The sequence below is a fragment of the Mauremys mutica genome, chromosome 10, assembly GCF_020497125.1.
Source record: "Mauremys mutica isolate MM-2020 ecotype Southern chromosome 10, ASM2049712v1, whole genome shotgun sequence".
NCBI classification, from domain to species: Eukaryota; Metazoa; Chordata; order Testudines; family Geoemydidae; genus Mauremys; species Mauremys mutica.
The window spans coordinates 63334432-63362006 of NC_059081.1; the positions used below are offsets into that span (position 1 = coordinate 63334432).

General features: G+C 43.3%; 1 protein-coding gene and 1 long non-coding RNA gene across 4 annotated transcripts in view; one reads left to right on the top strand and one right to left on the bottom strand.

The window, feature by feature from the left end:
* Positions 1-13525: 13525 nt before the first annotated feature.
* LOC123343456 lies at positions 13526-18704 on the top strand. Its single transcript, XR_006572247.1, has 3 exons — positions 13526-13636; positions 16854-17019; positions 17818-18704. It is a non-coding gene; the product is annotated as an uncharacterized LOC123343456 (long non-coding RNA).
* Positions 18705-23387: 4683 nt separating this feature from the next.
* The window catches only part of PTH2R (parathyroid hormone 2 receptor), a 104593-nt gene continuing 100405 nt past the window's right edge, over positions 23388-27575 (bottom strand). For all 3 annotated transcript variants that reach the window (XM_045031743.1, XM_045031742.1, XM_045031741.1), the window contains exon 13: positions 23388-27547. In XM_045031743.1, the coding sequence (XP_044887678.1) occupies positions 27152-27547 (396 nt within the window). In that variant the 3' untranslated portion in view covers positions 23388-27151. The remainder of the gene's footprint in view (positions 27548-27575) is intronic.

Consider the following 27575-nt stretch of genomic DNA (forward strand, 5'->3'; position numbering starts at 1 on the left):
GTGACTCAAAACACAGTTTCTTTAAAACAAAGGTTTATTTATTCCTTCACCCAAAGCTACATAGCAAGCAGAGAAAAGGGTTAAAACAACAGTGAGTCCTAAATGCATATTTCCCCTTAGCTACACGTCAATCTTTTCCTTGCAAGGGTCTGTAAGCTCTCCTCAGCCCACCTGACCCCCATGGCCGCCTCTCCTGCTCTGGCTGAGGGTGAGACTCCATGGCAGCTGGGAGGTGTAATGCCCAGCGAGGGTACACGTCCACACGCAACCTCTGCTTGAGCTAGCCACTAAAAACAGCAGTGTGGCCATGGCAGCACTAGCTGCCCAAGCACTTACCCAAGAGGTCTGGCAGAACTGTACTCGCTGAATACCCTGTGTCTGAGGCTGGATGTCAGCCTCAGTCGGTTGACAAATCCCTCCCTCCCTCTGCTTCCCTAGACCAGCATCTTTAAGGTTTAGGAGCCCTTTTGATCCTTGGCTTTTAGCCTTGGGAAGAGGAAACTGTGCCAGACCGGTGGGATCCAGCCAAGGTGGGATCCAGCCAAGGGTATTTCCCAGTTAACAGCTGCTTCTACCCCCCATCACGTATTTCTCTTTGCCATTGTTTCCTTTCCTGTTTGTGCCCCTCTTTACAGCCTCCTTTGATTTAACTCAAGTCCTGAAGACGGGCAGTATAATACCAAACAGCAGCCACTGGGCCTAAGTGATGCTCATTTAGAAAGAAAAAACAGAAGGTTAAAAATGTTTGACGGGGGGGAAAATGAAGCGTTGATAGCTCAACAGAGGACAGGTTCATGTTGCAGCAAGAGATTGGAACAGTAGATAATAGCAAAAACAAGGAGGAGTCCATGTGGCACCTTAGAGACTAACACATTTATTTGGGCATAAGCTTTCTCAGAACTGGAATTGATTTGCAAACTGGACACCATCAGATTAGGCCTGAATAAAGACTGGGAGTGGTTGGGCCATTACAAAACCTAAACCTAATTTCCCCAATACTAATTTCCCCTACTGTTACTCACACCTTCTTGTCAGCTGTCTAAAATGGGCCATGCTCATTACCACGTCAAAAGTGATTTTTCCTCCCTTGGTATCCTGCTGTCAATTGAATTGTGTAAGGCAGCTCCCATCCTTTCATGTATTTATACCTGCTCCTGTATGTTCCACTCCATGCATCTGATGAAGTGGGGTTTAGCCTACGAAAGCTTATGCCCAAATAAATGTGTTAGTCTCTAAGGTGCCACAAGGACTCCTTGTTGTTTTTGCTGATACAGACTAGCACGGCTACCACTCTGAAACCTATATAAGAGCAGTTACTTGGACCCACTGGCTGCAGTTTCCTTTTTAGTTTCAGTTTCACTGGGCGTCTGCAGTCCCTCTATTCCACTGGCTTCATGGATTAGGAGCCCAGGCGCCTTTCCATTCTTGGGAGTGACCAGCTACCCTTTGGCACCGTTTCTGTGCTTATCCCCAATATGGTGCAGTTTCTGCGGGGTTTATCCTGCACCATATCGGGGTAAACCCCAAAAATGTGCAGGTCAGTGCAAAAAGCATAACCACCCTTAGCGGGCTCTCAAACTGGTTAAAGGGTATTAGGCACTGCATCAATGAGTGAGGATGCAGAGGCAGCGTTAGTGCTATTGTGGGAAAGTAGGACCCTTCACGTCGATCTCCCTGACTTTCAAACTTTTTTTGGTGTTAATTATATTGCCCTATTACTACACTGCTCTTCTGCACACATTTTAAATGTGTTGGAGCCTCAGTCCTATAACAGACCCGAGTCCTGAGTAGCAAGGTGCGCACTGGTGATCACTGCCTGGGGAAGGAATCCTCCCAACTAGCTGTGAATCTGCCCCCTGGCTTCTAGCTCTGCCCTGGTGCTGGACTAGCCCCACAATATTCATTCCTCCATTCTCTCAAGGACAATGGATAGTGGATCCATGCAGTAGCTAGTCCACTTGTGTCGCCCCCGAATCGCCACTGAGGCAGGGTGCCTCAATGGAAGAGAGGCCATGATATATCCCTTGTGCAGTGACTGAAACGCCTCACACCCCCAAACATATGCACATGAACAGCAAAGTGCACTGGTTTCTGAAGGTGTAAGGTAGCTTAGCGCTTGGTCCTTCTGCTGAGGTTACTAACGAGGAGGCCAGTTAACGACCACTGTAGCATTTCTTCTGTGACATCACCGATTCTGTCCACGTAGGCCCAGTGATGAGCTGCCAAAACCTTAACAACCGGTTCCCTATAAAAAATTCTGATTTAAGGGGGGGAGTGAGGGAGGGGCAGGGGTGGGAGGAGACATATCCGTGGGGCCGGGGGCCCCTGCAGGGCCTGGGCCAATTGCCCCACTTGCCCCCTCCCCTCCACTCTGGCCAGCCCTGGAGCGTGCAGCAGGACCCCACCACACACCTTGCCGGGCCTCTCAAAAAGCGGCGGCAGCAGGACAACTCCGGAGCTCAGCTGAGCTGCCCAGCTGGTGCCAGCGGCTGGCCACGCCGCAGCTGGGGGGAAGCGGGGGAAGGGCCGGGGGAGCCTCAGCCTCCCCAGCTGGGAATCCTGGGAGCAACAGGATGGTCCGGCCCGCAGACCGGAGTTCTTTGCCCACCCCCTGGCCCTTTAACAACCGGTTCTCCACGGAGGTCTAATTTTAGCAACCGGTTCTTGGGAACCTGTGGGAACCGGCTCCAGCTCGCCACTGCGTAGGCCCCTAAAAACCGATTGGATTCCACTGAGCTTCTGCTATTACCAAGCTGGGGCCCAGTTCTCCTCTACTAAACATAAAGGTAACACGCCCATTTATTTCAACAGGAATAGGCCTCTAGTCAGAAAGATTTCAAGTTTTGAGAAATAACCTAAAATGGAGCCTCTGTTAATTTTATTCACTCAAGGCTTTTTTTTTTTAACTTTCTTAAAAGTGTAAATGACAAGTAAATACATCCTTGCATAATACTTCACTTTAAGCCCTGCCAACTAAGCAGTGATTTAAGAATTAGTTCTCTGTCAGTGATCTTATAAATCATACTTTTAAAAATCTATTCCTGTAGAATTATCGGTGGGTTGTCATGTGCATATCGCAGGAATAACAAAGTGTTACCCAACAGTCAATTTTCAATCTTTATTCCAAAGACAAGTTCATTTTAAAAATAACACACATTTAGGACTTGATGTTGCTTTCCTTATACACCCATAACGCCCACCGACGTATAATTTTACATACAGTTTAAGCTATCTGCAATTCAGATCTCTTTTCCAGCAAAATCATCTACGAAGAGGTTAACAAGCAGGAAGGAATGGTCTTGTGGACCGAGTCAGAAGAGCTGGTTTCAATTCCAGGTTCTTCCACAGGGTTCCTGTGTGACCTTAGGCAGGTGACCTCATCTCTCTGGCCAATGTGTAAAAAGAAGAATGATAGTACTTCTTTTGTTCTCTCACCCTTTGTCTTGTCCATTTAGAATGCAAACATTTCAGTCTCTTATTGTATGTATGCACAGCACCTTCCGCAGTGGGACCTTGATCTTGGCTGGGGCTTCAGGTGCTAAGTTAATAGAAATAATAATGAGCAGTTTCACATCTCTGGCCAAAGCTCAGACCCACTGAAGTCAGTAGCAAAATTCTCATTTGTTTCAATAAGATGAGGATTTGGCTCAGAGTTCCTTTTGACTTCAACAGGCCAGAGCATGGGCTACATGCTTTGCGATAGCATTGTAAACCTGTTTTCTTGATTTAAATGGTGCCATGTTTTAGCTGTCCTATAATCACCCATGCAGAAGGCAATCTCTCTCCTTTTATCAGTATTATTTGCATTGCTATTCATGTATCTGTGAGAGAAAATAATTGAAAAAATAGAATGGAGAGTCGCTCTGAACAAATTGCTATTCATCTTTTGCTGGCTAACTAATCATCATTTCACTGTGTTGAGCCATTGCTATAACAGCCCTTATTTCACTTCTTAATTCTCACCAGCTTCCAGTCTAAGCTGCCATTGATTCCAGTGAGAAGCATATTCTGGCTTCCTCCCTTAGGTTGGCTAGTTCCTTGTTCAATGAAATCAATGGGCCAGCTCCGAGTAAAGTACTAATCATTATGAGCAAGGATGGCAGAATATGACCCGACCGACCCAGCATCAAATGCTAGAATCTTTACCTTCTTCATAACAATAAAGTGATCACCTCATAGATTGCTATTTTCTATCAGTTTTATCTAGAAAATAATGTTTGGAACAACTTTTTCTGCTTCCACAGGTTCTGGAAGGCCCAAGTTCATGAAAGCATCCCTATTTAAGAAAGCACTTAAACACAGGCTTATGCTTGGCCTTAAGCAAGTGGTTAGCACTCATCGATGTCAATGGGACGTAAGCACCTACTTAAAGTTAAACGTGTTCAAGTGATTTTCTGAATCAGGGCCTAAGTTTTCTGCCAATGCAGTTATAGAATATAAAACTGAGAGTTTCTGGGCCTGATTCTCTTTGCTTTCCCCCTTCATCCCTGTGTAAAGTGGATGTAAAACGTTACCTAGGTTTCAGCAAAAAGCCTACCAACCGTGGTCTGATGAGGAGCTCCTGCAAGGTTGATAGTTCCAGGGCAGTCATACCTGTCAGGAAAAGTGTCATGAAGGTGATTCCAAGTATAATCAGTGCCTGCAAGGGCATTATACATATGGCCAGGGTCACCCAGAGGCTTTAAAATGAACCACAGTTAATGTTGTGATGCGTTAAAATAAATCAGCGTGAGTGGAGACAGTAGACTAGGAGAAATGTGGAGGATTAGTAAAAATGACATGAGTAATAATAACAGCTATTGGGGGGTGACTAATGAGTTCCTGCTTTAATTAAAACTAGGACCTTTCTTTTACTTTCCCAGGGGATGAAGAAATAATCAAACTGATATTTGAAATAAACTAAACAAAAAAACCCTTCTTCTACAGTCCTCTAGTGCTGGTCCTACCTGTCATTGTCTGCTGGTAAATAGAATAATCATAATTACTAATTACACAGAAAGTGCACATAGTTCCTGAGGATTAAAAGTTATAGATGGGCAAGGTTGAATTGACTTCCTATATATCCTATGAGGTCCAGCTGCAGGCTGGTTTATGGACGAAACCCTTTAGCAAATGAAAAGCAGTCGCAAAATCTGCCGTTTACCATAGCTGTTGTCACAGTGTCTGGACTCGCTCACAGCTGTGACTGCCTACCTCAGGGCAGACTGTCAGAAACAGGGCAGACACCCCACACTGGTGGGATCATCTATAATTAGATTTCTCCAGCCCAGTAACAAGTGTGAACTCCTGAATCACTGTATCAGTCTTACCCTGGAGTCACAGGCAGTCCCCTTACACACTCCAGTCTATCTTGCCACCCTCCAGACAAACTGGACTCAGTGATAAATGATCACATGCACCAAAAATCCCACAATATTTAGGTTGCTTCCATTCCCAAGAGACCAGTCATTTATCCCAGATCAACTGGTATCCTAGATCTTACACCAAAGATGCCTGTAGCCAAACCCACAATAAACCCTAAAGGTTTATTAACTAGGGGGAAAAATAGGAGAGTTATTTACAGGTTAAAGCAAGCAAACATACGAGTTACCATCTAAATCCTAAGAGTGACAGAGGTGTAGTGATCTGCCAGTTCAAACTGTCTTTCAGGATGGACGGAGGGGTCGGCCCCTGGGGATCTCTAGCTTCACTTTAGAGTCTCTGGCCCTGTCAGAGTTCAAACAGTCAAAAATATGGATAATTTTCCTGCAACTTTGTTTTATTTCTTTTATTCACCTTCCAAGCTCACAAGATGAGCTTCCTGGCATGTAGCATTTCCCAGGTGCCATAGGGCCATTAACCAATTCTTTGTACTGTGATGTTCTGGATGGGTGGGGTGTGTGTGTGTTGGGGTGGGGGGGAGAAATGATTCCCCATGCCTGGTTTCACAAGTTAGGAGCAAACATTTTCAAAGTTATAAAGCAAAACTTACATATTTTCTTATGGCATAGAGTACCGACATTACAAGTGAGATTATTGCATGCAGCAACTTCCAAGCATTTCATAGAGTCTAAACACTGCATTCATTCTTGTAGGAGACTAATACCTATTTTAAGCAAAACTAACATACAGGTGAACTGGCCTCGTCTCCAGCTATGAGTTTGTTAGGTCTTAGCTAATGCCTGCAGTCTGGGCAAGAGCTGGCATCCGGCCTGCCAGTGTCACAGCTGTATTTTATAGCTGCCATGTGGAAAGAAAGCGGTGGCCTTTGCTACAGTGAATAGTCAAGCTACAGTTGCAAGCTAAATCCATCTGCTTTCTGCTTCATTTGAATAAGACCATTCAAACTGGACTGGAATACACTGTTGGGCTAAATAATAGCGGTCCCTATACGGCAATATTGGAATTCGGGGAGAGACCGCAGGAGCCCATTCTGTCTCCTAATTCACTTATGAAGGAGGTAGACAAAATGCTGGAGTTTGTGTACTTTGGATGCAAGTGGAGGGGTTCAGCTAGGGTGACCAGATAGCAAATATGAAAAATCGGGACAGGGATGGGGGGTAATAGAAGCCTATATAAGATAAAGCCCCAAATATTGACTGTCCCTATAAAATCAGGACCTCTGGTCACCCTAGGTTCAGCTAGCCCAGCCAGCAGCACTGTCCATCCCGACAGAGGAGGGACTGCACACGCGTCTCCTATACTGCCACTTCTGAGTGTACTGCTAGCAAAAGTGCCCAGTGCTTTGGGGTGCCTCCATTTCTGGGGGCCCGAACTGAGGCTGGATTTTCAGAGGGTGGGTGCTGAGCACTGAAAATCAGGCCCAGTTAAGGTGTCTCAAGCTGGGCAGCCAGAAACGGAGGCATCCCACATCACTAGTCGCTTCTGGAAATCTTGTATTATTCCTGGCTGCACAGTGCACAGCCCCACTCTCAGCACGCTGCGCCTCTGCAACAATTTCTCCCCACACGGCCCAGCCAGTATTTGCCTGGAATCGATCCCTCTGTAAATAGTCATATGAAATAAGAAGATGCGTTGCTCATTTATAAGTAATTCTCACAGGGGTTGTGCCCTAAGATTATTTTTGTATACAAACGGACAGAAAAGGAAGTTGCAAAGTACTCGGTGATTAGACGTAGCAATTTTGCTTTTTAGATAGTCAAAGCTTCAGTTAAGTTACAATTATATCTGAGGATATTTAATAACCAAAATTACCTGAAGGATTCAACAAGTTTAAAAAGAAACATTGCATTGGCAGTGTCCCTGGAGAGTTTTGCCTGAAGAACTGAAATCACTAACATTTAACCTTTTAGATTGTCAGTAGCTCATCTCTGTTAGTAATGCTGTGGATTCTGAACTGGGGTGACCACATGTCCCATTTTTAAAGGGACAGTCCCGTTTTTGGGGACTTTTTCTTGTATAGGCCCCAATCCCCTGTCCTGTTTTTTCACAGTTGCCATCTGGTCATCCTATTCTGAACTAAATTGAATAATATAGAGGTTCCATCTACTTATGTTTATATCCCCCACTATAGTATCCCAGGACCTCACAGCCATCATTTCTTGCTCTGAGATTTTGGTTGTATAGCCTATAAATAATTATTAGTGAAAGTTATCAAGCACCAATGGAAATTTTTTAATGAATGAACTAGTTTGCATGTGATGGATCATTTGTAAGTTTTGATGCACTTTCTAATAAACGGGGGATTTTTCATTGCATTCAATTGTACAATCTTTCCCTCTTTCATTTATTTGATAACACAAAATGTGTTTGGGGGAAGTTAGCTCCCGAAGGCCACATGTTTAAGAGTTTTGAGGCAGGGGTTACTACAAACGGAATATTTTAAAGATTTAAATGTCAAAGCATTACACAGAAAAGCTACCAGGTATCCTAGAGGAAAAAAAGTTCTATATTTTCATTACCTCCTTGCAGTATAAATAACTGAGAAATCAAGGCCACAGCTACTATCTATTCATTATCAAAATAAGATTACTTCACAGAAGTCAGTCCTTCGGTTTAGTTTTCAGCGAAGGCAGACAGAAAAGTGCCGTGGGAAGCCATCTTTTATGACCATTGATTCATCTAACAGCTGAAGAATGCACATTCTTGATTCACTGCAGTCCTTTGTAACAAAGGTGCTAATAGCAGAGGAAAGTAATGACATGGATAAAAGAAGTTGTTTTATTATTTTTGTCCTGGGGAGACAGAGATACAAGTGTATCCTCTGAGGAAACCCATTAGTTTCATTTGATGTTTCTCTCTGTTCATAATTGATCATTTCAGCCTTGCTCATGAAGCAGCAGAGAAGATTAAGTAGGTAAGATGACTCAATATGGGCAACTTTCCCTGTCTTCTATCAGACCAATTTAATTGACGGCCAACATTCTGCTTTTGGATGAACAAAGGTTATATGGACCCTGATTCAAACTATCCCTTTTCAGGACAGCACTTCAGCATGTTCTTAAGTCCCAGGGAAACCAAGATAGTTAAGCCCTGCCCTAAGTAGGGATGGATTGAAGCACACACTTAAGTGCTTTCCTGTGTAGAACTGGGCAAATTATTCATAATTAATTACTTATTTCATAGATTAACTTCAACTTTTTTCCTGTTTACAAATTGTCCATGGACAGACTGCAAAATTCTCAGTTGTGTTCCTTACACAAAGTGAGGCAGGGGTCCTGTGGAAAAAAAAGCATGTGATTACATCATTAAAGGCTGCATTGCAACGCATGTGCACAAGGAGGCAAATGAAAGTTTCACCAGAAACCTTAGTTTTGGCATTGTCTGGCTTCTAATTGCTTTAACCCCATAAGTTTTGTTTTAAAACACCCAAACTCTGAAAAAACAGCAGTGCCATCAGCTGGAACCATATTGACCCCACATGGGATAGCAGGATGGTTGGGACGTTCAGAGCCATAACACAGACCTCTACCACTTGAACTAGCTGGTAATAATAGTAGGCTGTTATCCTGTATCACTAGAGAGGGAAGAGACATGTTTTGCCTGTGGGCATCACAGTGGTTTGTCAGACAGCAGAGAAATGTTGAGATTTGGGAATCCTGGGTTCATTTCCAGTTTCTGTAAGGGAGTATGATCTAGTGGTTATAGACCCTTCTGCCCCATCCTCCCAGCTTGTCTCTGTCCTCTTCTTCTCCATTCTCTGCCCCCCCCCACCCCCCGCAGCTCCTGTATGTCTCAGCCTCTTTCTCTCTCACTCACTCACTACTAGTTACATTAGACCACTCTTTGGCTATCTACTGTAAACCCCCACACTTTTACACTGAACTTGTGGATGTCACCAAGCTCGGCTTGAACTAACAAGAGGGTTTCCATGGTAACTAATTTTTTTTCAGAGGGAGAAAAGTGGAGTGAAACTATAAAGGTAGAGGGTGATCAAAATAATGCAACTACGTGTAATACATATACTTGAGCTATGGGTGGGATGTTACGTTTCCGTTATCATTTGCTTGAGAAGCCTGCACAACTCAGTGTGAATAACACAGACAGCCCGAACGCGCTTTAAGAGCTCATCAAAACCTTTACAGCATGTACACTGTTATAACATTAGCACATACTCTTGTAGTCTGGAAATGGAACACAGATCATCAGGACACCACTGAGTCATAATAAACATGGAATCCTATTCAGCCACATTAAAGACTACAATTGCACTTGAAACTTCCTGGGGGAAAAACCCCAAATGTAAATACATTTCTCTCCTTTAGAAGGTAAACAGGACAGAGTTTAGCTATAATTGGAGGAGTGCACAATTATAAGCATTTTACAGACAGTAATGAGTTTGGTTCATGAGGTCATATTATGCATTATTTATAGGTATTCACTGAATATTCATGACATGAAACATATTTAAATTTATCATTGACGCTGATTTGTTTGTAACGAATATGACAATTGTGCTCAGATATATACTGTAAGAAATATATTCGTCACTTGCAGTTATTGGCTCAAGCATTCATATAAAGAAATTTCAGCCTATGGATTGTTCACAAACCATTTGTTTTGGTGATGTAACTGACTATGAGATGCATAGATTTTTAAGACCAGAAAGTCTGAGTTCCTGTATAATCGGAGCCATGGAATCTCACTCAGTTGAGCCCAATATCTTGTGATTGACTAAAGCATATCTTCCAGTCTAGATGTCAAGCAATGCAGAATCTGCCTCTTTCCTTGGTAGTTTGGTCCATGATTAATCACTCTCACTGTTAAAAATGTATCTTCTTTATATCTGAATTTGTCTGGCGTTAACTTCCAGCCACTGGTTCTTGTTATGTCTTTCTCCAGTCAATGAAAGGGCCCATTAGTACCCAGCATTTTCGCCCTATGAAAGCACTTATACTCTGTAATCAAGTCACCTCTCAGTCTTCTTTTTGATAAGATAAACAAATGGGGTTCTTTAAGGCCCTCACTGTGAGGTATTTTCTCTTGCAGTCAGCTCATTTTTGTTTCTCCTTTCTGCACCTTCTACGATTTTTCAACATCCTTTTTAAAATGTGGAAACCAGAGCTGGATGTAGTACAGGTATTCCAATACTGGGCTCACCAATGCCATATACAGAGGTAAAAATCACCTCTCTCCTCCTGTTCAGTACTCCCTTTTATATATATATATATATATATATATATATATATATATATATATATATATATATATATATATCCATTTATAGATCCTTTTTGCCACTGCAGCATACTGGGAGCTCTCATTGGTTTGTCCACTGTGATGTCATAATCCTTCCCAGAGTCACTGCTTTCAAGGATAAAAGCCCCCATTCTGTAGGTAAGGCCTACTACATTCCTTGGTCCTAGATTTATGACCTTGCATTTGCCTATACTGGGATACATTTTGTTTGAATGGGCCCAAGTGATCCAAATTCTCTGCATGACTGTCCTGTCCTGATCATTATTTACCAGCCTGACAATCTCTATGTCATTGCAATTTTTATCAGCGATTTTATATTTACGTACAGATAACTGTCAAAAATATTGAATAGCATCACGCCTCGTACAGATCCCTGCACAACCCCACAAGAAACACCCCCATTCAATGATGATTTCCCATTGACAGCTGGTTGTTGAAATCTGTCAGTTACTCATTTCTTAATCTATTTAACACATGCTTTATTGATGTTGCCTTATGCTAATTTTTTAATCAGACTATCATAAGGGACTAAGTCAAATGCCTCACAAAACTCTATGTATATTGCTTCTACACTGTTGCCTTGATCAAGCATGCTTGTAATCGCATCAAAAAATGAAATCAGGTTTGTTTGACAAAACCTGTTCTCGTATAAAACAACATTGATTGATTGGTGTTAAATTCCCATCATTTAATTTTTTATTGATTGAATCCTGCATCCGCTTTTCCGTTCTTTTTTACTGGGATTGAAATATTTGTTCATTCTTTATGGTATACAGGGCCAGCTTTAGGCTGATTCCCCCGATTCCCTGGAATTGGGCCCCACGCCTGCACCTAAGAGGGCCCTGTGCCTTAGGTGCCTTTTTAAATTTTTTTTACATACCCGGCGGCGGTCCGGGTCTTTGGCGGCACTTCGGTGGCGGTGGGGGGGGGGGAGGGTCCTTCACTCGCTCCAGGTCTTCCGTGGCATTTCGGCAGTGGTGGGTCCGGAGCAAGTGAAGGAGCCCCTGCCGCCGAAGATCCGGACCACCGCCGGGTATTCGAATCGGGCCCCGCAGTTCCTAAAGCCAGCCCTGATGGTATATCATTAGTCTCTTAAGTCACATGTATTATTTCTGCTCCCTATCTGGATAAATCAAACTTTCTGAACAGGAGAATCAGTAGTGGCAGGTAGAGACCAATCCCCATCAAAATCAATGACAGAACTACCATTGACTTTAACGTTGCAGAAGCAGACATACTAAGGATAACACGTAACGTGCTTCAGTATTTCAGATGAATCACGCGTTGTGATAAAACTCATGAGCCTTTCTGGCTTTTAATGAATAACTAGTGGTCATCTGAATATTTGTGAACAATTAACCCTGTGGCCCTGGTCCCTTACATCTGTCACTGTGCCTCAATGGGTCACAGCTGAGAATGCCAAATTCAGGGCAGACTGCCGAAAAATAGGGCAGATTAAACCCCAAATTGGTGGTTATTCAATCATTAGACTATACCAAGTCAGGAGCAAAAGTGAACTTCTGTCTCACCAAATTGGTTAACAAGAAGCCAAAGAGGCAGTGTCCTTAGGCATTCCAGGCCTTGGCTCATCACCCAGACACTGGGCTTTATGATGAGTGGTTACTGAAAACCAATTTAATCAAATATAGGGGTCTTCTAATCAATATATAACTCAGATCTTACCCAGTAATCACGCTGATGCCACTGTAACAAAAAGTTACATTGATGTAACTAAAAACTAAAGGTTTAATAATAAAAGAAAAGAAGAGAGTTATAAGTGGTTAATAGATCATATACATACCAGTGATTTTTTTTCAGTGTTTATAGATCAGGATCATCACAGTGATGGAATAAACTGCTAGCTTGCAAAAGCCTTTCTGGAGTTGCCCATACATATTGGGGGTCATCAGTCCTTGTCCAATGCTTCCTTTTTAGCAAGCCAATCCAGGGAAATCAAGATAAAATGGAGCTGTCTCAGGTGCCTTTTTATAGCCTTTTCCATGTGCATGGAATTTTACTGTCTCAAAGCTCTCAGCCTGCATGGGAAATTACTGGCCCAAGAAGGTGTCCAGGGTCACAGGAGCCTATCACATGCCCTTACATGTTTTGATGACTCACAGGGGCAGCCATTGCCCATATTCTTTCTGAGGCGGTCACAGGCACGAGTTTCTTCGGGGGCTCATTGTTAGAGTGAAGTGTCCTTAATGGGCCATCGACACACAGCTGTCTAGCCTTTCTGTCCATTTTATCTGGTGGGCGTTACCCAGGAAGGCAACACGTGTATAAGCTGTAAATTGACAGCCAATATTCAGAACTTTAGATGCAAAGACGGTACATAGATTTAACCAGGATAACCATATTTGATACTGTAACTTTTCCATTGACTCCTTACATGACTTATATTGCACAAGATTTGTTGCAATTGTATAACAGTGGTAGCAACAATGCTACAAATGGCCATCTTTCTCATACACAGCATCACAAACTGAACTCAGCACTTTGCATTGCAAACATTTCCCTGAGCAGTTATGTTATTATTCAGCCAGCCCTAGGGCTCAAGTAATGATCATATATATGAATAAGCAAGTAACACATGCTCCATCATTGTCTGCACAGTGAAAATCATCACATCGCCTATTTTGTATAACCCAAGCAAGATCTAGTTATTTTCTATGGAAAATTAAGTACAGTTTAGCATAAACAACCAATAATGTGTGCAGTTGGCATTTTCTGTTTTTGTTTCATCCCTATGTTCAACTTGTTAGACTCAATGTACTGAAAGAGTGTTAGCGAGAAGCTTTCTGACAGGTTTGTTTCTCATTTGTCTGTGAATATACTGATGCGTTGTTGTGCATTGCAGATGGCTTCTAGTGCGCACTTCTATCCATACAGCTCCACGGGAGTACCACATATTCAGCAAGGAGGATAAAAGCGTGTGATAGCTGCCTCCTTCACTGATCACTGTCCAGCTTGTGATCATCCTGGGCTCACACAGCAGGTTGGTGGTTAAGGCCAAGCCTACACTACGAAGTTTTGTTGGTGCAGTCAGCGTCATAAAAAAGCCACACCCCTTAGCCAGCATTGCTGTAGCCCTTAAGTGAAGATGCTCCTGTGATGATGGGAGAAAGTCAGCATAGATAATCCACATCCCTGAGAAGCGGTGGCTATGTCATTGGGAGAATCTCTCCCTTCAACATTGCACTGTCTACACAGAGGTTTAATGTTGGTATAACGACATTGCTCAAGGGTGTGAATTTTTCACATCTGTGAGTGACATAATTATACCACTCTAGGTCTGTAGTATAGACCTGGCCTATGTGAACAGAAAAACGCTTTCTGTCGGCATCAGCTATGTCTACTCTAGGGTTTAGCTATACTAACAAAGCACTTGCAGTGTAGACAAGACCTTAGTCAGGAACAGAACCCAGATTTCAAGTCCCGTGATCTGGCCCCCTTCTGTTTTCATTTAAACATGGACACAGAAGTTATTTTGCAGCACTGACCATGCTGCGCATTTACTGGGGACGCTTGGCCCCCCAATTGGTAAATCAGTTTGTAAAGTGTTTTGAGTTCCTTTCAGAAGAAAACTGTGTATAATTACAAGTCATTAGCATAACAAAATTTGAAAAATGAAATAAAAAATATCCTTCTGTCCCTGTGATGAATCAGTCCAATTATCGGTAACACATAAGTATGCTCCCGCCCCACTCCTGCAGGATTGCTGAGGTATTAGTGACTGTTGTTTATTGTACAGCATCCACCGTGGTTCACAAATCATTATAAAGTTGATCTCTGGATATAATTATACATGACTCAACAAGGGTATGAAAGGGAATGCTATCTCGTTGAGCAAAGAAGAAACGGCACTAATAGACATGGGACTGGGATAAAATGTACAGAAGGCCACTAGAAAATGTCCACAGGATGGGGAAAACATTTCCTACTTCACTCTAATATTGGTGAGGACGCTTTTATGCCATAAGATGAGCGTCCACATGCAGATTTACACCAAAATACCCAAAGGGTGTGAATGAGAACAAACTGAGTGCTATCCGTGTGAGTCTGCGTGTAGACCAGCTCATAGGGCCTCATTCTGATTTCTGTCACTCGCAGTATTACACGTGTAATTCCAGTGACTTCACTGGAGTTACTTCTGATCTACACCAGCCTTAGTCAGGCCTACTATGCCTGGTCTTCTGCTCTGTTACACTGGTGTAATGGAGTAGAAAATCAGGCCTGGTGCTGCTAACCTGCCAACCCATTCACAGGTATTCACTGTCAAAGTCACCTTCCTTTTCTGTCACTGACCGTATCAACCAAGGTCCTCTCTCTACTTACATTTCTGCTGTCATTTCTACCTACTCCATTTGCTCCCTGCACCTCTCCTAGTCCTCTTGCTTAACTGCACCTCTATTTTCATTCTTGGCTTCTTGTTACCCTGTACCTGTCATGTTACCCTATACCTGAAATAATCTCCCACTTGCCAAACTTCTCATGGTAAAACCCACATTTCCCAAGAATGCTTTAATCACCTTTTCCCTACTGCATTAATCTCTGCCTGCTTTCCCGTCCCTGGAATGCCCTCCATATTGTCTTCTATTTGTTTTCCATTTACCTTAGACTGGCAAACTATCAGTGCATGAAATGTGTCGTACTGTATGTTTGTAAAGCACCATATCAGTCTCTGGCCAATTATATACAGTGTAAGAATAATAAAATAATAATTATTCCCTTTAATATTCTAAACATCAGAAAGCTTCTAGATTGTCCCATTATTTCCAAAACAGTATACTTAAGTGGCATCTCAGTTTTGGCCAATGAGTGTCAAGAAGCATTTTCTTGCATTTATATCCTTCATGCACTAGGTGTCTCTGTGTGTTGTGTAGAGTTCCAAACTGTGTGTGATACTGGTAAACAAGAGAGACAAAGCTGGAACTCAAGATGTATGGACATTTGTTCATTTCCGTGTGTAGCTGTAGTCATTTTGTTTAATGTATCCTGTTTAAGATCATAATACTGTATATAGTATTACAGTAAGGATTGATGTATAGAGCGAATGGATATAACAGTAGTGCTCAGGGTGCATGTACAAAGCGAAAAAAAAGACCCAGGGCAATGAGTCTCAGCGGCTGGGTCAACGGAGTCATGCTCATGCTGTGGAGCAAAAAATAGCGGTTTAGACATTCGGGCTCAGACTTGAGCCCAAGCTCTGAAACCCAGTGGTGGGGGGAGGATCTCAGAGCCTGGTCTTCAGTGCAAGCCTGAATGTCTGCATTGCTATTTTTAGCTCTGCAGCACAAGCTCAAAGCCCCAATAAGTTGACCCAGGCTCTGAGACTTGCTGCTGTGGTGGGTTTTTTTTTTCTGCTTAGATGTGCTCTTTGGCTTCTTGGAAACTCATGTATTCCCATGTCTCCTGCATAAACTCATTACAACCAGCATGAGATCTACTGGCACCTTTGCTGAGCATGCTAGTTCCTGGAATTTCGAACATATTCAATGAACAGCTTGTTGGCCTCACAGTGGTAAAGTCGTGACATAAATACGCTGATGCTTGTTATGGAAAAAATGTATCTCAACAAAAGGGACAGGATAGCAGGGTGTCTTGAGTAGCTCACAAGCCTGAGTGCCAACCTCAGGGCAGACTGGCCAGGAAAAGGGCACAAACCTCAAACTGGTTGTATGTTCTATAATTAGATTTCACCCACACAGTAACAAATGTAAATTCCTCAAGCACTGTAACAGCCTTAACATAGAGTCACAGAGAGTCCCCTTGGGCACTCCAGCCTCTCTCGCCACGCAGGCAAGCCTGCCTTTTCAACAGATGGTCCCTTACACCAAAAATCACAACAATATGCAGGTTATTTCCAGTCCCAAAGGACAAGGCTGGTTGTACCTTAGAGATCGCATACCAAAGACAATGCTACTAGCCAGTCCTGTAATAAACTAACTAAAGATTTGTTATCTAGGAAAAAGAAACTAGAAAGTTATGTACAAGGTTAATGCAGGTAAACAAACACATGAGCTACAGGCCTAGGTTTCAAAAGGTAATAAATGTTGCTGTAATATGCAAGCTCTGTATGTCCTTTAGGGCTAACCCAAGCTAAGCAGCTTGGGGATCCCTTGCTTATGCTTAGAAATATTGCCCTCTCCAAATTCCAAGCCGCATAATGCTACAGTTCCTTCTTATTAGGCAATTTTATTCTCTTCCCCTAGAGCTCAAGTTGATGGGATGAATTCACGGGCAGGTCCCCTCTTCATGGATCAATCAAAAAGGTCTTTGTCCTCTGATGTTTCACAATGGCTCATTTGGTTTCAATGGATCCTCTTGTGGGCAGGACCTAACAGCGTTTTACACCAATTAATGCTTCTTTCCTGTTTGGTGAGTTACAGGTACAGGGGTTTACAATGCAACCACTCAGTAGAACTTTATGCCATGGGTTACAGATGTTATAAGTGAGATCAGTACGTACAACATCCTACAAGCATTTCATCATGTCTAAACACTTAACTCATTCGTATCAACTTAACAGCTATTTTAACAATGCTAACACACAGGGGAGCCGGACTGGTTTCCAGCTATGCATCTGTCAGTGTTCAGCGAGGCCTAGGGTCCTTAGCATGAGCTGGCACCCGGTCTGCCAGTGTCACACAGCACAACTTATGTTTTGCATTAAATAGCCCAAAACAATTATTGATACATTCAGACAGAATCAGGTTAGTTGCAGCAGAAATATATTAGTGCTAATCATACAACGCATGAATAGAGCAGAAATATTTGTATAGTTCTCTTAACTCATTTCACAGTGTCTCCTGGCGTAAGACAAGCATGCTCATCAACATCATAGTGATTATGTGTTCCAAGACCCCTGGAGAGTTGTCAGACATAATTGCCTATAAAAATACTATTTACAGTTTGCTACTTATTGAGTTAAAATGGCAAGTTTTCTTTCCCTCCCCACTCCCACAATAAACTAGAATTTGTTCAAAATGATCTTGCTTTCTCACATGTTCCCGCATACACACTGTTATAATAATAATAGAGATGCCACATTGCCCTATCTGCACTGACGGTAGCCAGGTTGCATTGCAGCACAATTTAGATAGGTGACTTGCTGTTCCTTTGCCTTTGACCACGTACTTCGTCTATAACCTCATTTTTTATTTTGCTTCCCTTTAGTTCAAAAGTCTGGAGGCTGATTTTACTCTCACACCACCATTTTACATGGGTCTGACTCTACTGGCATCACCAGATTTGCACCTTTGTCACTCACTGCAGCCTGAAAAGATGGGAAAACGTTCCCCCAAGCCTCACAGCTTCAGTCATGGTTAAATCAGAATACTAACCCATCTGACAAAAATACACTGGTCCTCTGGATTTTCTGAGATGTCAGCTATGGCCTGTGTGCATAATGGCCAATATGCCAGGGGGTATTTAAAGTGTAGAGTAATGACATTAAATCAGGTCTCAAAGAGAAGGTGAAAAGAATACTCGTCTACCGTGACTCAACTGAATTATTTCTTTTAAATAAAAACGACCATGGTAATCTCACGATCATGGATCCTCCACCAGTATAAACCAGTGCAGTGCCAATGAAGTACATGCAAATAACGAGCTGGCACAGCGTTACTTTCATCCTCTAGCTGGTGTCAATGCTTCCCATACATTGGGGGTGACTCCTCAGCTGGTGTAAAGCAGTGCTAGGCTGAGGCCAAAAGGCTTGGCAAGGGCTGGCACCTGGTCTGCCAGCATAACAATCCTAACAGGACTTCTGCCTGACTAAGGAATATATGTTGAGGTTTTAGATAGAAAAATCTGATGACAACAAGCTTTGTTGCAAAATAGAGTCATTGCTTCTGTTAATCTTGTGCCAGGAATAACACAAGAAGACTCCTCCTGGGTGGTATTTAATACCGCCTTTCCCAGTATCTGTTCGAACTGGGCCGTAATGGGGGAGGGAAGAAGTTAAGTGGACGGTTCAGAACCTTCAGAAAAGTTAATGGCAGGTTCAGGTCTGGCACTGCACAAAAGGTTATTTTGGGGGAGGGAGGGGAGTGTCAGAAATGGAAGAGTCACTTCTCTAAAATGTAATGTGCATTTGTAATTTGGCAAGTAATAGTTTATTTTAAAGCATTGCTATGTACTCAGAGGGTATCTACGTTCTTTATGCCACCTGCATTTTTTTAAATTTACTTTTAGCAATAAATAATCTTCCTGGTTTCTCCAATTTGCTAGTTCAACTTCCATTGCATTTGTTACATAGCTTTGATGGCTTTTCTTGCATTTTTTATTCACTCCTTCACTGTGTTAACCTCTGTGATGTTTCTCAGGCAAATAGGCAGAGATGAAGGTAGGATTTAGCTATTACTGACAGTCAAATAGCTTCTTTTTTTCAAGACTAGAGTTCCAACATGATAATTGACGTCAATCAGCTTTCTTGCTCTTATAAGTCGCTTTCTCACAGTCTGTATCTTTCTGTCTCCTTGTTTTAATGATCTTGCTGTTTCACACAAGTCTTCATGAACACTTCAAAGATGGTCTCAGCCGTACTAACCTAAGGATATTGGGACTAAATTCACGGATTTATGTGGGTAGCCAATTCTATTGTCCCAATGAAGCTTACTGTAACCAACCCCCACCCCCCCAATATCCAATTTTTACCCTCTCTTCATGAGATTTATCACAATTCCCTTGGGTACCAGTCTCTGCCTAGGACAAATGCACCAGTCTTTAGTTCCAATGTCAGTCCAAGCTATCTCTTGCTGTGAAACCCATTTAAATACATTTTGCTGAGGTGCTTGAATGTAACTGAAAGTTCATGCTTGCTATACACACATGATTCAGAGACTGGTTAAAACATAGGGATTGTCACACTTAATCAGACCATGGTCCATCTAGTCTGGTATCCTGCCGAATACCAGATGCCTTAGTAAGGTGCAAGAAAGCCCTTAATGAACAATTATGGCGCAGGCCCATGGAGAAAGTGTCTTCAGTAGTTAGTGGCTGGCTGAGGCCTTTGAGGGTTAATGGAGGAGATTGTCAAAACCACAAGTGACAGGCTGCCAACTCTCACTGACAGTCAATGGGAGTTAGGCCTCTAACTACTCTTTATGCCTATCAAAAATATCTCTGTGGAGGGGCCGAGAACCCCCTCCATGAGTCAAGAAGGGGTTAAAGAACCCTTGGGCTCACAATCAGCCCCAACTCACCACACCTGTGAGGCATGGTGGCCGGCCCTTAACAGGGAGGCCCTCAGCTCAGGTGGGGGGACACTGAACCAGACCAGGGCTCTGGGTTACTGGCTGAGGAACAGACTGACAGCACTCCCAGCCTGAGCCCTTGGCCTGTGTCATTTATTGAAATGCTCAGGGCTAGGTCTTGGCCTTTAACCGGGCAGGAGGGTGGGAGCTGAGACCTCCTGTGCTACCAGCCCCAAGACTGCTGCTGCCCACAGACTGATGTATAAGGTTAAAGCAGTACCTGCCTTCACCTCAAGGGGGTGACATTGAGAAATAACCTTTGACACTCCCCCTCCATTGCTTCTATATATTTTTATTTTCTATGTGTTAGCTTAAAAGCTTTGGCTCTTTTAGCTGCTTTATGTATGGCAATAACAGGCATTAAAGGCCAAAGGTGAATTTAGGGACTTCAATTTTGGAGAAGCAACTAACCATGCAAAAATAATAATAAAGGTTGCCTCCACTCTTTATAAGGGATATGTTGACACAGGTATAGGAGTGAGTGGATCTTCGATCCAGCTGTTGTATGGGCCTAAGGCAGGCTAGCTGGCCTTACCAAACCCTTTGAAATGCAAGTTTGCTCAGCAGGGAGCTCATGCACACTTTTTCAAGGAAATAAGTCCCATGACGATCACATTGCTCATCAAAGCAGCATTCTCTTAAGCATTCCCAGCTCCCACACTAAAACCATTCCAAGTATTGCTGAGTATTGCAATTGTCTGTTGGGAACACATTAGTACCCCCATTACAATGGGTCCTTTAAATACGAGAGAGAAGCACATTAACGGCTTGATTCTCCACTCAGCCAGAGCCGTGGAGAGGGCGTTTGACAGAGGGAGTTGATGAGGGTTGTACAGGGATCCTACTCCATTAGTCATAACTGAGCTCTGCTCTGCTTCACCCCCCTTCTTTCCCTGCTCCACCCTATCTCTCTCCAGATCAGCCACGACATGTGCCCTTCCACCTGAGAGTGGGGCGAGGAACCCACTGCAGGGAGCAATGGAGCTCCACTAGCTTTACACGTGCAGTTCTTCTGCACGGGAGGAATTCTCCAATAGCCTTCTCCAACTCCATAATCAAAAGTGGGGAAAAGCGGCCTTAGTAGATTGGAGAATCTGGCCTGATGCATTGAGCAGAAAGGAACGAGCACTACCTCGCTGTCACTAGATGTGATCAGCCCGGTGCAGTAGGAGGCAACCTGACTGGATGGTAAAGAGGCTGTTTGCAGTTGCATTGGCAGTGATATAAATCAAGAGGGGTTCACGTTGCTGGTGCTATCAATCTGAGCCCTCTCACTGGCCATACACTTGTTTTTAAAACTATATAAGAAAGAACACTCTTTTGGAGAACCCATGGCTAGTGATAAAGCAAGGCAGATGACCCAGGGGGACACTTTCTTCAGACAGCTGCGTACAGGGATTGATTTGTAAAATGTCACGCCTGTGCATCAGGAAGAGAGGATATTATTGAGCCAAGGCAGCAGCCAGCTTTCCCAGCAGTAACAGTTGCTGAACCAGGATCCAGACTTGGATTCAGACGCAGTGTGACGGTATGACCTTGGGCAACCAGTTTTGCAGAAGGGAAGGCTGCAGAGGGGCTGGAGTTGGTGGGAGGTGGGGTGGGGTGGGATGGGGAGAGGGAAGAATTATGAAAATGTTTCAGCGGCTACACAGCTGTAAAAATGAGGTTGACCCATAGGCTTCTTTAATAAAGCACTATAATACATGCAAAATCAAAATGCCGGCCAGTTAGGAGCTGGTGCTGAAGTGCAATATAAATCCATTCTATTACATTCATGTCATCTTTGACCATTTTGATGGGTTCCCACCCCGCCCCTCCCCACACACACTAGTTTGCTTTTCTGGACTGCTTAGCTTTGCTCGTTGGTTGTCTTATTTTCTGGGCAGTTGACCATTGCTCTGTTTCAATTTCTTGCTGCTCTAGATCTGGCCCAGGTTAGTACAGACAAAGGCCCAGATCCTCAAAGGGACTTAAGCACCTGACTCCCACTGATTTCAATGGAATTGAGGTGCCTAAATACTTTTCAGGATTTGAGCCAAAGTCATTTGCTATGATGACTCTTTCAGTGGCCTAGGTGAAATGAACTGGGGGTAACGGTTTAGCTGGTAGTGGGATACCTAGAAAGCACTATCCCAGTTGGCATCAGGTGGCATCTTTCTTGGTAGCATTAGACAGAGAATTCAAGGAATAAATACCAATGGAGACTCTGTTACCCTTTCAGGCCTCGTGATCATCTCTCTGAGACGGGGTTGGGCTACAGCATGCTGATGGGATGCTGCGGGGATCCCTTTTCATTCAAGGCCAGAAAGGACGACATCTAATCTGCTGAGCTGTATGACACAGGCCAATGGCCTTGTGATAGTGCGCCTACCCCTGCTGCTCTGAGAATAGACAGAGGATTGTTGTATACAGCTACCAAGCAGGCAGCTTTCAGGGTCACGAGGACTTTCTCCATACTCTGAAGCCAGCAGACCATTAACCCACGCATCCCATTGAGGCACAGTTCAATCACGCAAGCCCAGCCAGCAATGGACTTAAGATGAGCTACTCTAACAGGGCATAGGTGAGACATCCCCTCAGCTATGCAAACCATTTAAACAGCTGAGTCAAGGGCTATAGAGGAACTGGTGGCCGCGAGCTCTCACTGGGTGGCAGCAGGCAAATAGCAGTTACAGAGCAGATCAGTGAGTGAACTGGTGGAATTAATGCTGAAAAAGAAGCTAGTGCAAACCTCTGAGGAGGAGCTCCATGGAGTCCATAATTTTTGGACTATTATCCGCAGTCTTCAATAACAGGCTGCTGCGCAACCCATGCACTACGCAATTTGCCTGGAGAGAGGTAGTGACGCACATCCCTCCATGGATTGAGGCACAGCAATTGGCATTGCACGCCCCAATTCTAGCCACAAATACCTTCAGTTTATTCAGAGCTAGGAGGGGAGAGGTGGGAAGGCAACAGAAAGTCTCAATAACAGCAGTCGGGCATCATAACAGCTTCGCATCATCGTTGGTCGATGCTGGATACAGACCGGGCAAAGGAGATTGTGTAACTTTTTCTATTGCACCAATTATGTTGGAAATATTGCACTCCCCCATTAGCAGAAGCCAGTTTCTTAGGAAATAAATAATGCCAGGAAAATCGAACTGTGAATGTATAGGTTAGTTGAAAAAATTACTTTCTAACGGACATGTCAAGTTTCCATGTTAATTCCCTTTCAGCGGGTCCAGTAGCAAATCTGCAGTTTATATGTCAAATGGCAATTTGCCTTGTGAACTCCACCTGGGATCCGAAACAAGCTGTTTTTCTCTACTTCCACTGTCACCAGCCACAAAGCTTCTGCTGTCAGACCGTAGCTGACAGTGCTGTCAACAATTGATGAGGCTGGCCCTGCAGGTAGAGAAAAACAGCTTGATTGTTTCGGATCCCAGGTGGAGTTCACAGGGCAAATTGCCATTTGACATTTTTTATTTTTTTAAAACTCTAGGTAGCTTAAATTTGGGGGGGAGGAGGGAGAGAGGGGAAGGAAAAAAGTAATTTTGAACTGGGAAACCAGCATTTATTGTTGCGAAAATGTCAAAACAGCACGTTTCAACCATTTCAAAACCTTTTCCAAACATTTTTCAAGTCAAGAAATTTGCCTAAATGGACCCTTTGCCATGACAAGATTTGGTTGCAAAGAATCAGCATTTTTTCAGTGAACAACTGCTTTTGTCAAAAAAATTCCCAACCAACTGTAATCAACGTGCATACCAGAACCATGTCTTGTGTCAGTAAACTGAAGCTCAGGGAGGCAATCTCGTTGTGTTGACTAGACGATGCATAAGTCCGTTACCACAAAAGAGGCAATGTTGTTTCATTAGAAAAGGGAAGATTTGTTGATAATCTTCTGATCAGGAACAGAGTGTTCCAGCACTGCTGAAAGAGATTTCGGAAGTGGGTTGATATTCAGTCGTGGGTGTGCTTCTGAGAGATGATCAGCACTGAAGTTCATGAACACACAAAGCATTTTCAGTCTCTTGTTGACTGTAAAATAATAATTAATAAATGGAAACAAATGCTAATGACACTTATTGCAGGCAAGAAACTCCCTTGACTGCACAAATGTTTGCTGTGGACATTCCGGATTTAAATAATTTTGCCCAGAGGCAGAGTTTAGTTGCTTTGTTCACTATAGCAAGCTGCACTTATTCGCAGAAATGGAAAAAAATATTTCCTCCAGAAAATGGATAAGGAAAGGTACAGTTTCCCACATAGGGAATTCTTGCTTAGGAACAGCAGCTGTATACATGCTCCCAGTCAATGTCACCTTGGGTCAGAGATAAACAGCTCTGCACAAAGAGAGGGTGGAACAAATGATTTAACAAGAAATCACCTGAAAAGTGTCTCAGGCTATAGTCAGACCTATAGTAGCGACGACAGGATACGTGCCTGATCCAAAGCTCATTTTGAAGCCAATGGAAATCTTGCCATTAAAGTCATTAAACTTTGGATGAGTCCCACAGAGAACGTCTTTTTCACCATACAATAAATGACTGCAAAATGACAACAGGAAGAGGTGGACCGAGAACTCCTTAGCAAAAGGATGACTTGCTTTTGTGAAATTTGTACTCATGTGAGCTGTCACTACTGCATAGGACATTTCTGGTATAGGGATGTATAGAATGCTTTAGGTGACAGTAAAAGGACTTCAGAATTAGTCCATATCATGAGTAATATCGGAGAGGGGGGAGATGAGAAAGAACTCTCTTGCCATCTTGTCTATTCCCCTGACTATAAGGTTTACCGGCTAGTTAATAGGTTCAGTGAGGGAAATTTGAGCTTATAACCACAGAGAATACCTGGGTAGGAAAAAGATCACTGGAATGAATGAGCGTCTCTGAGAGAGATTTGATAGGTCACAGAGGCAGAAATAAATGAGAAGCACAAGTGCCAGGCATAAGTTTTAAGCACAACTGAAAAGCTGAAAAAGGAGATTTTTTTTAATCATAGAAGATTAGGGTTGGAAGGGACCTCAGAAGGTCATCTAGTCCAACTGCCTGTTCAAAGCAGGACCAATCTCCAGACAGATTTTTACCCCAGTTCCCTAAATGGGCCCCTCAAAGATTCAGCTCATAACCCTGGGTTTAGCAGGCCAATGCTCAAACCACTGAGCTATCCCTCCCCCCCAATGCCTCTCATGTGCCACTGAACAATAGCTACCCAACAACATCATCTTTAATATCAGCAAACGAAACAGCACAATTGACGTCTGACATCAGTTAGCACTTCACAGCATCAGCCCTCAGATGTTTCATTCAGACATGATAGAACTTAGCCTATGTCAAATCCAGCTGGGATAAACCAAGTTGCTGTGGGATCTGGAACTTTTGTGGGAAATCATGCAGTTCACAGAGAGCGTACTTGGCATCACCATGGCTTATTCTTATTTTCATGCCTTGTAGGAAGAAATGTGCTGCCGTTCATGGTAAGTTTCAAATGTACACCAAACAGATCATTGGTTTGTTAGTTATCTCAGTCTTTTTGGCTCAATTTACACCCAGGTGACATTTTAAAACTATTTTCACCCCTTTCCCCCAAGTTCAGTCATTTAAAAAACATTTCAATGTTTTACAGCACACTCTGGTAATTCTCAATACCGATGATGAAATATGTGGAGATGCGAATGGCTGCATACTGCACCTTCCACCCCTCCTCAAGTGGTTCAGCTTACACAGCAGCACCTACAAAAATGGCCCTTTTGCTGCCATCTTCACCCCTGGGCCGTGGTGTGCGTTTTTCCCACACGGGAGGAATTCAGTGCATTTCCTTGGCTTTCCCCTTCACAGTTGCCCTTGTTATGACAGAGCAGAGCAAGAGTGAAATCTTTCTAAGAGTCGAGACTGAGGCACGGACTGCAGCACTGTCCCACCATGATGAGAGCCACTGCATGTCCATTTAAGGGTTCTCTGCTGAGTTCCCTCTACCTGGGCCATCATGGTGAGGCATGCAGGAGCTCCTTAGCTATTCTATCAGATAATGTTATACCATGTCCACCACCACATTTGAGCTGAAGCAATGAAAAAGTGCCTGGAAAGCAGAAGCATGCCAGAGGGGTGCGCTTAGAGGGGCTGTGGAGAGACGTGGTGTAGGCAGCTGCCATCTTATGCATCCAATCCCCCCTGGAGAGGAACTCCACTACTTGGAAATCCATGGAAGAATGGAGTGGGATTGTGTGCCAGTGGAAGAATTTGATCTCAGCGCAAGGATCTTTGCACCAAAGTTGGCCAACAGGAAGTAAGTATCTGGCAAAGACCTTGATGTGTTTAATGAAAGTACTTTTGACACAGTACTAAAGCTGGCTGAAGTAGCTCAGGCCTGTATTAACCCAATCACGGCTTCTTCTGATGTTTAATGGAGATTCAGTGGGCACAAATTCATTCACTGTCCAACATCAAAGTCTTTCAGGGGTCGACATAGAGCAGGAGACATTCCTCCACTACAGGGCACTAATTATATTTAAATTTTCTGGTGCTCTTTTTAGAATTATTTCACTTACCTGGAAGGTTTTCAAATGATTTCATATTCAGTTAGTATTGCCACTTAATTCCCAAATCATTGCAGAACTCAGTGCATGCAGCAGGGGCTATCTTGTTAGAGAATTTAGGTCACATACTACATGAGGTTTTGGTTTGGATGTTTCCGTAAAACAAGCTAAAGCAATAGTATAAATAATCAAACCTAAGTAGCATCTCTGTTTAAAAACAATGATTTGAAACATTCCACGTTGAGATCAAAGTTCACAAGGTACTGGATGAAAACCCTTTTAAAGTTTTTCCTAGCCCTGTGATTCACAGCAAAGACATTTTGGAGTCCAGAGAATCCATTCAAATGCATATACTGTAAACCTTCTGATATCCATTCCTCTTTTCCTTTCAGGTGTACAAATGGAGGAGTCACCTTTCACATGCCTTCAGAAGAGCATGTGCAGAAAACATCTAAGATGTGTCTGCTGTACAGAGTTTTAAGTGTAATGCAGGTAGTGTAAGTGCTAAAAATTCACTTTTTTTGTGCCTTTGACATTTGTGGCATAGAAACCATTTTGCGTAGTCAGCCGCATTATGTAGGTCTGGAGTCCTTGTAAATTAAGCTTCATCATTGACCAAGATCTTCACTGAGATTGGCTCAAGGCAGTATATGGATACTAGTAGCTGTTGGCATCATGAGAGGATTCAACCCGTTTTAGATTGGACATACCCATGGATGTCCATGACTCTTCACAGAGCCTCCTCCATTTCTACCCTGTTCCCCTCAGGGTCTGTGCTACTACCCTGCGGTCTAAGTGACTCCTTGAGCGATATATCATCCACCTGCTTCTCTTCATCTTCATTGGCCTCCTCATGAACCCAGTGGTGCACACAGTCCTGTTCAGAGTTGCTCCTAACATACCCAGGCAAATTCATGTGTGCCTCATTTTGCCTACTGGCATTTCTGCAGACTTTGCTGGAAATCAGAACCATGCGGGAGCTGGTCACCATCTGAGACTGGCTGCTGGTGCTGTGGGTCATGTTGGTGAGGACGGAGCCATATCTGTAATTGCCACATGGAGTCGTCCTTTTCCAGTCAATAGCCAGGTTCCATCTAGTCCAAGTCTTCTTGATCTCAGTCTGAACCTATCAGAGGGAAAAACAAAATCGATCA